Source organism: Pundamilia nyererei, unplaced genomic scaffold (assembly GCF_000239375.1).
Source record: "Pundamilia nyererei isolate P.nyererei 1_Seehausen unplaced genomic scaffold, PunNye1.0 scaffold00092, whole genome shotgun sequence".
NCBI lineage: Eukaryota > Metazoa > Chordata > Actinopteri > Cichliformes > Cichlidae > Pundamilia > Pundamilia nyererei.
In genome coordinates this window covers 164,546-177,508 of record NW_005187493.1, presented here as the reverse complement: position 1 = coordinate 177,508, position 12,963 = coordinate 164,546, and the positions used below count along the sequence as shown (strand labels likewise).

At 40.9% G+C, this 12,963-nt stretch overlaps 2 protein-coding genes across 9 annotated transcripts in view; one reads left to right on the top strand and one right to left on the bottom strand.

Annotated features, from left to right (window-relative positions):
* Window positions 1–1,134: 1,134 nt before the first annotated feature.
* tmem183a (transmembrane protein 183A) lies at window positions 1,135–8,172 on the bottom strand. Of its 3 annotated transcripts, none has more exons than XM_005739441.1 (8): window positions 7,961–8,172; window positions 6,784–6,873; window positions 6,539–6,709; window positions 5,170–5,329; window positions 4,580–4,760; window positions 4,104–4,184; window positions 3,235–3,394; window positions 1,135–2,503 (listed from the first exon to the last, which is right to left on the bottom strand). In XM_005739441.1, exons 1-8 carry the CDS (start codon window positions 8,022–8,024, stop codon window positions 2,232–2,234), a joined length of 1,179 nt encoding a protein of 392 aa, XP_005739498.1. In that variant the 5' UTR covers window positions 8,025–8,172; the 3' UTR covers window positions 1,135–2,231. The 3 variants fall into 3 exon arrangements, with proteins under 3 accessions (XP_005739498.1, XP_005739499.1, XP_005739500.1); XM_005739442.1 differs by having other exon boundaries at window positions 3,235–3,391; XM_005739443.1 differs by having other exon boundaries at window positions 2,249–2,503; window positions 3,239–3,394.
* Window positions 8,173–11,399: 3,227 nt separating this feature from the next.
* ppfia4 (PTPRF interacting protein alpha 4) overlaps window positions 11,400–12,963 on the top strand; it is a 63,491-nt gene continuing 61,927 nt past the window's right edge. For 5 of the 6 annotated variants that reach the window (XM_013912558.1, XM_005739440.2, XM_013912556.1 and 2 more), the window contains exons 1-2: window positions 11,400–11,865; window positions 11,998–12,298. In XM_013912558.1, the coding sequence (XP_013768012.1) occupies window positions 12,041–12,298 (258 nt within the window). In that variant the 5' untranslated portion in view covers window positions 11,400–11,865; window positions 11,998–12,040. The remainder of the gene's footprint in view (window positions 11,866–11,997; window positions 12,299–12,963) is intronic. The other variant, XM_013912554.1, reaches the window with a different exon arrangement.

The following is a 12,963-nucleotide window of genomic DNA, read 5'->3' as shown; positions in this document are numbered from 1 at the left end:
TCAAGTTGTATAAAGGTGTGACAGACAATTAGTGGAAACAGGACGCAGCTGAGCTCAGTTGTACCTGTGTGTCATGGCAAAGGCTGTGAATACCTATGTGGATGTTATTTATTTTTAATACATTTGCAAGAAGTTTTTTTTCTTCACTTTGTCATTATGGGGTTATTGTGTGTAGAATTTTGAGGTGAAACAAATTTAATCCATTTTGGAATAAGGCGGTAACATGACAAAATGTGGAATAAGTGAAGCCCCGTAAATACTTTTGGGTCAGTGATGGTCTGAGGAGGCGTATCAATGGAAGGACCCACATACCTCTACAGGCTAGGCAACATTATCCTGACTGCCATTAAGTATCAGGATGCAGGACGTTCCTGGAGGAGTAATGAAATAATACCATCAACTGTCCCCCACACTCACCTGATCTAAATCCAATAAAACACCTCTGTGATGCTGCAAGGTTGCACCTAAAGCTGTCCAGGAGCTCACTGATGTCCAGAGCTGGGAAATCCCCCATGACACTGTCATCTCATTAGAGGCATGCCCCAACATCATCAGGCATGCACACAAGGTCATGGAGACTATACAAACGACCGAGTGCTGTTTTGAGTGGCTGCAATTACATTTCAGCAAAGTGGATTGCATGCTGCATCATTTAATCACTTTGATTTTCAGGGAGACTTTGAATTCAGCCCTCTGTAGGTTGATCATTTTAATCTCGATGTGGCATCTTTTTGTTCCCGACACATTTCCAGATATCACAAATATCAGTAAAAGTTTCCCGCATTTCCCCCCACTGAGATCTGATGTTTGTTTTGTTTTTTTGAGCAGTATATTTACTTTGAATGGATCCCAGTGTCATATTTCTCAATACAGAACAAACTTTTACTTTAATTCTAGAAGCAGCGTGAGAAAACCTTCACACATGAGATGTGGAGGAGGATTATCCGGTGCACGTTGGAGCCGAAAATTCTCATCTCAGTTATGTGGATCATCGGTGACTGGTTTTATACTGGTAAAATAGTACCTTATAAAGTCTTTGTTAATACCTACTACGACTGTAAGAGGGAAATAAAAAAATAAATAAAAAAATACATTGTTCAACATTTCAAAGGCAACCCAGAGAACTCTGACAGGGCAGTTTCAGTTTTTATTTCACTACAGCGATTTATCAATGAAACTCATTTGTTAAAACTAGTCCCCGACTCGAAAGCAATCAGCAGCTGCCAACCAGAAAAACCAGCCGTCCTCTGCTACTGGGTAATGCCACCAAAAAGTCATTATGGCAACTGCATATGGTTAAATCTAATGACTTCTTACCCCACAACAGATGTGCAAATAAGTTCAGGTTAAACAGACTTTTTAATTTGTCACAGCAAGTTAAGCACAAGTTGATGAATGATTGTTATGTTCCACCTGGGGGAGGTCTTACTCTTTTGCATGCTGTAATAGCTTACTGGGAAACATAGCAAAATTACATCATCAATAACTCCACCTGTGCTTTCACAAACTGTTCCCAAAGTCAAACTGTCTGCTGTGGGGGGACAAAAGAAGTCTCTGTCACTCTGTCAAACACATGGATGGATAAATCTGTATGAGTGGTAGCCCCCCCCACGATCATCATGTGACTGGTAAAACTGTACACACATTCAACACACATGAAGACACTGAACACGCTCAAAGTTGAGGGTGAAGAAACACTGCAAGGGTGGCAGTACAGAACACAGCTCACAGAGTCAGCAAGGCAATCAAGATCTTATTAACCAAGAAAAAGCAAAAACAAAACACTGCCTGCATCAGCAGATGATGTCTGAGGTAAATCATCTCTTTGGCCCCTTCAGTGCAGAGCTGATTCAATCTTTTTCACATAATACTAAGTGAGGACGCTTCAAACTAAAATCAATCGAAAGGTTGTTGCAGTAACATGCCAAAGTATTTTAAGAACTGTCAAGCGACTATAAAATCAAATATCTAACAAAGTACAATCTTCCCACCCTTTTAATCCCTTTGAGCTTTCTGATTTTTTTTATCCAGAGTAGAAAATGTGTTATACATGTACATTCAACATGCAGCAATGTAGTCTGAAAAACCGCAACAATTATACTACAGGGTCCCCTCTCCCATGTGTCTATGACCAGACCGTCACACTTCAATTCAGTGTTGGTTTTACTAAACATCTAACAATCAAAATGTGTATTTGCCAAAAACCTTCACTGAACATGATATACAGATCATCAAGTATCGTCTTTTATGAGTGTAGCGAGATAATAATGAGGTTCCTGATGCAATGCCTGCTGTAGTAGGGGCTGAGAAGAGAGACTCATGAGTAGATTAAGGAGGGGTACTGTGGATGCCACCAGTCCATGAGCTTCACACTGTGTACAGGATCCAACACCACCTGAGTCCCACCTTGATCCACTCTTTTCTTCCCCCGTTGGAGTGGCGAGTCTTGTAACACAAGCCGAACGCGGTGGTGGCGCATGTCTGTGCTTACATTTATTGTGAACTAGGAGGCAAAACAAGAGGAAAAGTCCATGAGTTTCTAGTCTGTAGCTCAGAAGAAGAATCAACCCTTTGTCATGTGAGGAAACATATACAGTCACTTTATTTAACAGAAGATTTTTGGAAAAAGAAAAGTAAAAATGTCTTATATTATCAACAACACACAGGGTTAAAATTTTGTATTTCCAAGTATGTCAATGAATGACGTTAAGACTAAAGCTGGTGTTTAGTAAAACTCAACAGAACAGTACATAAGAGCTCTCTGAAGCCTTCCTGTGTGATTGATCACTGACACTGAACTGCATTTTGATCACATTTCCTTTTTTAACTTCAACTTATTTCAAGCAGTTTAACACAGTAAAAATAATTAACTGGTAAAGCATACTAATGGGTCACATCAGCTGAATTAGTAGTTGCAATCTTCATCCAGATCTTTGTTCTTTAATCTTAATGCTATTTAATGTCAATTGTCTAGTAAAATAATATACTAGTGAGGAGTATTACATTTATTTTAAAGCATCAATCAATTCAAACAAGAGTTACCACAACAACCTACTGATTGGTTGTGTATGCCATGAGACAGTTGCTTTCACTGATTGAAACTCTTTTTATATACACATTTAAAAACTTTATAGGCAGCACTTGACACTGCTACCTTGTAAAGATCAGCTGCAGAATAACTCACACCAGTACTCAAAGGAACATTAAGGCAGGCAAAAAAACAAGGTGAGTTACTTGCCAGGCTCAGCGTCATGCCCATGACTACTGGGGTGAAGATGAAGTTGAGGGTGGTGACCTGAAGCACATAGCAGTCAGAGTCTGGATTCATGTGAACATCTTCGTACTGTCTAGGCATACGCAAGGACTTGGCACAACCATTCCTACCGTTTCCCTGCTGAGACAAAGACACCAGAGAGACACATTTAAAACAGAAAACATGAAAGCAGAACTCACAATAAGCCAGAGTCAGAGTGTTTGTCAGAAATGTTGCTAGTGATGAATGAGTCAGTCTACATTAAGCAGTGAACCTAAATGGATGGAGAAACAGCTTTTTCAAGCAGTTTCCTTTTATCTGAGGCTAATAAGATACATCATCAAACTCAACCACTGTATCTTAGTCTCTACATATATGTGGGGATATAAAAGAATGGTTCTGATTTATTTTCATTTATTAAAATATTAGTTTAACTATACAAAAAAAGTTTCTGTATTGTCTACGTCTCTTAAAATTACTCCTTCCAGTGCTTCACAGAATGTAATGCACCTCTACAGCCAGATGGTGGCAATAATGCACCTGTTGTTTAATGCCAATCAGCATTAAACAACAAAAATAGAACTACGGGTTTCCAGCTTGGAGAAGAAAATTGTGTGGAGCAATGCACAAACAGGAGAAAGAAGTGAAGCTGATGACTACTACAGCTGAGAAAAGGTTCGGAAAACTAAACCAAAATGAGCTCCAGTGCAAACTCTGCCATGACACTGGTGCACCACAAGTACGCCTTGTCATTTGTGAGTAGAGGTGGGTGGGTGATCTTTTAAAGATGAGTCGAATAGTTCCCAGAGAATACATTATAGTATTAGAAAATGATGGCAAATGATGTTACCTGCTTTAAAAATTTAAAGTTGAACTCCCACAACGTTTCAGACCGAGTCCCCGACACCTTTTTGACCCAGAAAAGTAAACACTGTAAAAGGAAAAAGGCAGACATTTACCCAATGAAATTCTAACATCTTTGCAGATGTTCGTAATTATTTCTTGGAAAGGACGTTAAGCAAACTGAGAAATATGCATTTTGCATGTGGAAAAACTGAGATCAGAGTCTTCAGTAAAGCCACACTGAAATTCCTTCACGTGATAGAAAGTTTGGTCTAGTACTAACTTGCATCCTCAAGTCTAAAATCATATCAGTGTTGATAATAGTCGTGATAAACACTGAATTTCTTTTCTATCCAACTACAAAGCAGAGGTCACACACAAATATCAGCCATACGCAAATAGATCCACCTGCTTGCATATGTCTGCAGGTAAATCAAACAGCTCCACCTCAACTATAATAAAAAGGTCTTTGAGGAGCTTTACCTTGGAGTTGAGTAAGGTAGTGGGTGTGGATTCTGGCAGTGGAGGAATCTTTGACACGCGCAAGGTGAACGGCTCATATAAATGGAAAAGGGAACGAATCACACAAGCCCGTAAGAAACGCATCTTCTCAATAGAGACAGGCTGGAGGCGAAGTGGCAGCTCAACATCAATCCTGTAGTGTCTTTAAAAAGAGAGAGCAGAGAAGGAGGAATGATGTGAGGTGATGTTTACTAGGACTAAGTACACCATTTTCACTGCATTCACCGCTTCTATCACAACATTAACGATGTGCTACTATGTTTTAACAAGGACTATTATCTGTAGGATGACACATTTAATAATTTCCCCCTATGCTGGCAATATATACAAATCTCAGAGGTGGGAGCATGAAAACTGTACACTTTCCTTGTATTCCACATGAACTACTGCTGTAAGTGAATCACATAGCACCACTCAAACGCATGAATCCAGTAAGCAGCAGATCATAAACGTATACTGTGCCTTCAACAGTGGAAATCACAAACACTCGACTACTCTGTGTCAATATTTTTATCAGTGCCAGTACGCAAGTGATCACAAAACCACCTCACCTCCTGTAGAGCCTAGTCCAAAAAGCTGCAGTGCAAGTGACCGTCCAGGCATTCCTACAGATTAGAGCAAATCTGCACACATCCTCAGGCCGAATGTAGGAGGAGAGCACCAACCAAATGTCCACCGGATAATCTACACCGTCACTGCTCTCACTGTTTTCTGTGAAGAAAACAAAGAAAACACAATCAGTACCAAGTTAAACATACTAGTTTCGAAATGTATTTTGCACAATGGTCCACAAATTTTTGTGATTATATTTATATACTTAATGTGGCCGTTAGCATTGAAGTAAAAAAGGCACACGTCTTACTTAGATGTGTTGTGTACATAAAATCAATTATAGGTGGAACAGATGTTTTGTGAGTTGCTATCAGACCAGTGGAGGGAGGAAAGTGCACACCTCTCTCCCTGTTGGCGTCACAGAATATTAGAGTGCAAGAATAACTGTATTGCTTTATAGTGTTTTAAGTATATTTTTTTGCAATTTTTTTCATATCTAGTTTTTTTTATATTTTAAACCTGGGCCCCTTTGAGAGTGGAAGCAGCTGCTGGTCAGTGAGGATAGATTGATGTACCAGGTATTTTAATACTAATACTGTAGTGCTATGCTTTGAAATGTCTCTCTAATAAAGCTTTAATATTGAGAATTTGTAAGTACGTAAGAATTTGCTTCTAGATTGTACAAGTGATCCATTGCTGCAGGACTAGTTTCTTTTTTTCATGTCTGTTTGGCTGCATTTGCTTGCCTCCCCATTACAATACAAGTTGACTTCACTCAGGTCACTCCCCAGTCAGCCAGACTGCACAGGCTTTTGTATGTATGCGTACGTTTGTCATGGGCTGCAATGAAACTAATCGGGTATGGAATTCAGAGGGTGTTTGTTCAATCAGTGTGCTTTTGATTGACTGCAGTGTTTTCTGAAGTGGAGCAAAACTGTTCCCGACCTGCTGTTGAGACTGGGTCTTGTATTAACAGTAATGGTAAATGGACTGGTATATAGTCCTTTTCTACTCAATCTAAGCACTTAAAGCACTTCACACTACAAACCTCATTTACAGACATTCATGTGTACAAGTGCTTTTGTCTGTGCATCCTTATCCTAATGTTCACACCCCATCAAACTCCATTGGATCCACCAGAGTAAGTCAGGATTCAGCATCTTGCTAAGAATCCGTCTATAAGCTTTGGAGGTGGGAGGGATCAAACCACTGACCTTCTAGTTGCTAGATGAATGAGCAACAGCTTACCCCAAAATGAGTTGACTGTTGTGAGACTTGTTTTTTTATCTTTATTGAATGGAAAATTCACTTTTTCTTAATGCTAGTAAACTGTCATGGTGTAACATTAATGATAAAGTGAAATGATACCCTTTCTCCTCTTGTTCTTCTTTTTGCGGGACACTTTAGTTTCGTTCTCTCCATCTTCTTCAGGGTCCTGCTCGTCGCTACTGCCCAAAGCGTCTGCTTTGACGCTTACTGCGGAGGAGAGGACTTCCTCTACAGCACCCTGCGATGCTTCCAGGCCGCAGAGTAATTTCACTGAAACAGAAGATTATAAGTAAAGCACCAGGACAGGAATCAACCACAGTATAACTTCAGTCATCAAAGGTTACCTTCTTTTTCAATCGCATTTACAACAGCCTTTTTAACCCTCCCCGACTTCACAACGGCTGGGTCGGCATCAGCATAATCAGCTACAGTGACTAAGGAAAAGAACAGCAGATCATTAGCTTAACTTTTCACAGTGTCACAGTTGTGAAGCTTACTGGTGTTCCAGATTAACTGGATTTGGTCGAACAGATGTGTGGCAGACTTTTCAGGAGCTGCTACCGACAAACCAGCAAAAAAAACAAAAAACAAAAAAAAACAAACCCAAATGTGTCATCTGTGACACTTGTGAGGTTATTTCAAACACACTCCGTCAGTCTTGATGCTGTTGAACAACAAAATGTTTAAAATTTTACCTGGTGATATTCTCATGTCACCATCTCATCGCGAAAACAGCAAACAATTAACACCACGCAGATGTTGTTCACCGGACAGCAAGAGTAAACGACCGGGAGAATCTAGTAGTCGTTATCGTCCCCCTCATGCGTTTTATTTCTCCGATTTCAGCGTTTTTGCTTCACAACTAAAGCGAGCAGTTTACTTTGTGTGCACTAACATGGACTCGAATCAACCAGCGCCACCTCTGGCCAAGTGCCCCAGCCTACAGCCAGATCAACTTGTGACACATCTGCATCACGTTTGAATTCGTTTCATGCACAATGCATTTGTTCCTTTCAATTGTGTCTGTTTGTGCGTCATCCAAATAAACCTTTGAAATGCATGTGAACAACATGGCGTGGTGTTAATTGTTTGCGGTTTTCGCGATCGTGTCGTACATGAGAATATCACCAGGTAACCTCGCGACATTTCTAAACATTTTGTTGTTCAACAACATCATGACTGACAGAGTGTGTTTGAGATAACCTCACAAGTGTCACAGATGACACATTTGGCGGGTTGTTTTTTTTGCTAGTTTGTCGGTAGCAGCTCCTGAAACGCAAATCTGCCGCATCTGTTCGACCAAAGCCAGTTAATCTGGAACACCGGCGCACCCTGCTGACCTGTCACGTGATTCAAATGAACTTAAAATGATCTTAAAAGAATAACACAAACACTGCAAATCGCATTGGTCACCTGTAAAACCGCAGAATGCCTTTTGGCTTTATGAAGTTGGGAGAACATGACAGAAACTTCAACAGAATGTGAGAAGGCGGGCTAGCTTTCTGGCTAATCATATCCTACCTGATTCCGAACAAACGTCCCCGGCCTTAAATTTCAGCCGTTTTCGGTTCCCTTTCTTGGGCATGACGATACCAAATATCTGTGGACGCTTAACGTGGCTGTGAGTCCTGCCATGTCTCTATGGCAAGCTGAGGTAAAGAGAAAGAAAGAAAAATCACAGAGAAATTGAAAAATGTTCCGCCAGGATCTTCAGCCATCATGGACTGACGTGACGTTGCAAATAACGCGAGAGTACCGTTTTCACTCTTTTCCTTGCCGCGCACTACTGCCATCTGTAGGCGTTTGTTAAGATTTCAGTCTATCGGGACTACAGCTTGTATGCCATTTAAAACCTGTTAATTGTTCTTTTTTTATTATAAAATAGCTTTAAGGTGAATTATATATGTTTTTACTTTTTGAGGATGACTGCATGTAAATATGGATACAAGACAGATTATACACGTTTTTGATTGCTTTATTCTCCAGCGAGTGCTGCCTGGCTGAAGTGTTATCACACTGATGACATAAAAGAAGAGGTACTGTGTCACTCTGCCGCTAATGTACCATTAAAGCTGCCAAGACGTCACTGAGCCACGCAGACTTACCATTAGTAGGAGAGGGGAAAGAGTTCATTATGAATTCTGTACTGTATTCAGTGATTTTGTAATAGTGTCACAAAGAACCTGAGCATACCAAAACTTTCCCAGGCAGCACTGTTGTTAAACTGTGACAATTTTTTTTCCACAGAAAGTCCTGCTGCATTTTAGAGATCAAAAAGCAGAGGTTGTCCTCAAATATCTGTCCATTGCAAATTACCCTTTAACAACTAAGTAACATCAAAGCATCTCTCTCATCTCCTCAGACGTTAGACTCAGAGTGAGAGGAGATAAGAATAAAATGATATACTTCTTCGCTGCAGTCAGAGCTGTTATCAACCCCTTAGAGGTCTCAGATCCATAGCTGCAGTGCTGTCAAACACATTACGACCTCTCTTCATTTCAAAAGAGATTTCTTTTTTGCAACACAGCATCTTTATTTAACAAGAAAGCAACTGGGATAACAACAGCAATAATAAAATCAATTCTAAAGTGCACCCTGATTACCAGATTGTCATCTGCACACAAAGAACTGCAAATCTCACACAGAAAAGCCTAGACAACCAAGAATGTCACCCTCTTTCTTTAAAGCAACAGTGCCAACCACTTGCTTCATGATTAAGATTGGGGAAATCTCATTTATCCGTACAGTAATATTGCTCAAAACTTGGACTAAACTTTAATAAATTAATAAATTAATAATAATGAAGTAAAGCTAGCATGACACAATGTGTACCACAAGTACTCCTTGTCATTTGGGAGTTGAGTGGGATGTGTGATCTTTGAGCATGAGTTAAATAGTTCCTAGTAAATGCACAATAGTATTTGAAATGGCCACCCCAAATAACATGTTTGTAGATAGTGAGAAATGTAATGAAAAAAATAAACTAATTGATTAATAAATTCTTCTTTTCTTCTTCTTCTTCTTATTATTATTATTAACAGTAATATTGATAATAACCACAATAATAATTATAATTATAACCTACCATTCAAAAAACAATTTAGAACTAAAACAAAGACTGTATAAATACAGGAAAAAAACATTACCTTTAAAATACTATTAAAATACATAATCAAAAGTAACTTCTGACCATGGAGTTTAAATTGCCAGCCACTCAAGGCAGCATGCTGAATTTTCTGTGAGAGAGGAATAAAGACCGAATTCAAAAAAAGTTTCATTCACTTAAACTAAACATGCTTCTGTTGAAAAGAACGCATCAAGGTCAGCATCATAAATGTTGGTTTGAAGCACTGCTGCAGATAATCTGTTCCACCACTAGGTGGTGGTGTTAAATAACCAACACTGCTTCTAAAAACTCAAAAGCTTGGACAGTTGCAGTTGTGATATTATTTAGACTGAAAATTATTATTTAGCAACCCAACATTAATACATATAGAGCGTGCCTGACATTACATTAGCACCCTTTTCAGGGCTATGAAAGCTAAACATGAAGTATGTGGTTGTGGGGTTATTAAACTTACAACATCTGGTTGGCATGAGCTGTGACATATCATTCAGACGTTGTCACACATCTCATTCAAAAATCTCCAGCTTCAATTAATTTTTCTCTGTCTTTCAGGAAGAATCTATACATTCTCACATGCGATATCTCAGTGACATTCAGTTTTGTCTTTACTGGCGGCAAAGGCCCATCTGCTCATATCGTTACAGATCTGATCATGGTATAATCAGTCATAACTGTCTTCTCTTTGCTCATCATTTTTATATAAATCGCTTTTTCACCATGTTTCACAGTTTGTTTGTTTGAGTGAATGTGTGAATGTGTGTGTGAATGGGTGGATGACTGGATATGTAAAGCGCTTTGGGGTCCTTAGGGAGTAGTAAAGCGCTATATAAATACAGGCCATTTACCATTTTAATGCATTTGCAAGTTTTGAGAGAACCACAGAGAACCACTAAAAGTAAGAATCACAAAACTGCAACACACAGAATGCCTTCAAACAACAATCTAAATCAACAATTCATTTTCCTAAAGGGCCACCTGAGAAACTGGGACTGTTGTGAAGAGCTGCACAACTGAAATTGGGATTGCTGTGGAGGGTTGAATCTCAGAACCTGAGAAACTGGGACTGTTTTGGAGAGCTGCACTGGAGAACCTGGAAATACTGTATATAGTTCCGGTTTTTAAAGATATTTATAATAGCATTGCCACTGCTACTTGAACACAGATCAAGATGAGTGTTTTTTATATATTTTTTAAAATTGGTGCTTGTTTATGTGTCTGGAATGATATACTTATAAAAGAAATCTCAAAGCAATACATCAAACCCACAATGACTCATAAAAAGTCGCGAGAAATAAACATTAAAAGTCTCTTGATCTCTGACACAGTGTGCAGTTGACATAGATCAATGGTTGCACATTGCACATCAAAAATGACAAACTGGCCAAAATGCTATACCCACGGTGATTTCTGTTTCAAGTTTACATCTCCAATTTGCCTAACGCTTCGGGTTCATTTCAAGTCCTCCAGGGTGTGCTCCACACTAGATACACTGTGTTCAGCTTGGTTGAATTGATGCCACTAGAATGGGCATCGAATCCCAGGAGCTGTCAGGTCAGCAACGTGCTTAGTGGTGCTGATGTGAGAAGTTAATTACACTTCAGCAATTAAGGCTGAATTCTGAGCCATAACTTGCAGTATAGTCTAAATGTAGAATGTTGATTCGAGGGGACATAAATTATCACTTCACTCCTGTATTATGCACACATGGCGCAGTCGTTTATAGGGTAATCCTGGGGACTAGGTCCCAGTATTCCCAAAGCTCTATAGCCTGGTGGTGACAACTGCAGTGTGTGTATGTGTGCGCGTGGGTTTGTGGGGGCGCGCGCCAGCGAGTGTGTGTTTCTGTGACAGAGGGACTGGGAGGAGGAGTGAACATCGGTTCGGCGGCGGTGTGAAGAGATGGAAGCGGAGAAGGCGGATGCAGATAAGAGTTGCTCTCACTATCCACGGGAATAAGGACGCCGATCTCCTCCCCGATATTTTCTGCTGCTTTTTTAAATTTCCCTGTCAGTGTACCTACTATGATCTCCGTCGCGCTCGCGGGCACCACCCCTCTAAACGTACCCGTCTATCTCTGAGCTGAGCTGTCAATCACATCACGCCGGGATTTGTACATGTGAGTGCATGGCGCGCCGGGCAGGGCGGATCGGCTCACTGGGTGAAAAAACGCCGGTTAATATGGATGAAACGTCAGCGGTCGTCTCATCTTTTCAGTCACTCTGATTAGGTATGGCGATATAAAGCGTAAGATCGCACGTTTGATGCATGAAAAATAGAGCTCCAGCGTGCTGGGAGTAAGGTGCGTAACTGCGATTGCCTTGAATGTGCGTTGCTACGGGGCGTTAATGGGCCCTATTTATCAGTTACTGTAAGTCTGTTTATCAGGGTTATAACCCCCACGCATACACATATTCCTTCTTAATCCCGACAGCGACACTGTCCTATAGCGTTGCCCAGACCACAGAGCAGGAAAGATGATGTGCGAGGTGATGCCGACCATCAGCGAAGGAGACTCGGCTGGTCCTCCGAGAGGCACCGGCGGCGTCCCGAACGGCTCGGACCAGGAGGCCAACTTCGAACAACTCATGGTCAACATGCTGGACGAGAGGGACAAGCTGCTGGAGTCCCTCAGGGAGACTCAGGAGACTCTCATTCAGTCTCAAACCAAGCTGCAGGGGGCGCTGCACGAGAGGGACGTGCTCCAGCGGCAGATCAACGCCGCGCTGCCTCAGGTGAGGAGCAGCCGGCCTTTGAAGGAGGGGGAGAGTCAGGTTTGGGTGTGGGATTAGATGGCCTTGGGGTTTTTTGTTTTTTTTTATTTTCCAAGAGGGAGAAGCATCCTTCCTGTTCGGTTTGTTGCTATGATTTGCCGAGTTATGTGATGAGAGGTTATAGGTTGGTCATGGGGATCACTAGCCAATCAGAGTCAGCTATCCTGGGCCCCAAAAGTCTTTGGGACCATAATCGTAGAGGCTTACGATCAAGAGAGTTGTGCTGATTTAAATAAAAATGTGAATGAATGAATGGCATAGGTCTGGTGGTAATAGCTCAGTGAGCAAGGTAGATCTTGCTCTTTTGCCAGAATTTGAGACCCTGGGATAGCACCCCTGTTAAAATGTAATTTAATATTTATAGACTATATCTTCTGGGGATCCCATCTAACACTCCTTCATGTCCTGGGATATCTGTGAAGATGATGGGGATATGCAGGCCCATATCACATCAAAAGCTCATAAGTGGCAGCATGCCAGAAAGGAAGATCTAAATGTCTAGTAGGCAGAAAGGTAATGTAGTGGGTTGAAAGGTGGGTCAAAAATAAATGGAAGATTTTGGCTCACTAAGAGATGCTTGACTCTGTGTGTAGAGGTCTGAGCCTGGCGTCGAGAGCCCTCCCTGT

Coding starts and splice junctions, on each gene's coding strand:
- tmem183a (XM_005739441.1), bottom strand. CDS start 8,024: ATGCCCAAGAAAGGGAACCGAAAACGGCTGAAATTTAAGGCCGGGGAC. Junction 4,761..5,169: donor TGGACTAGGCTCTACAGGAG/GTGAGGTGGTTT, acceptor CTCTTTTTAAAG/ACACTACAGGATTGATGTTG. Junction 4,185..4,579: donor CTACCTTACTCAACTCCAAG/GTAAAGCTCCTC, acceptor TTCCTTTTACAG/TGTTTACTTTTCTGGGTCAA.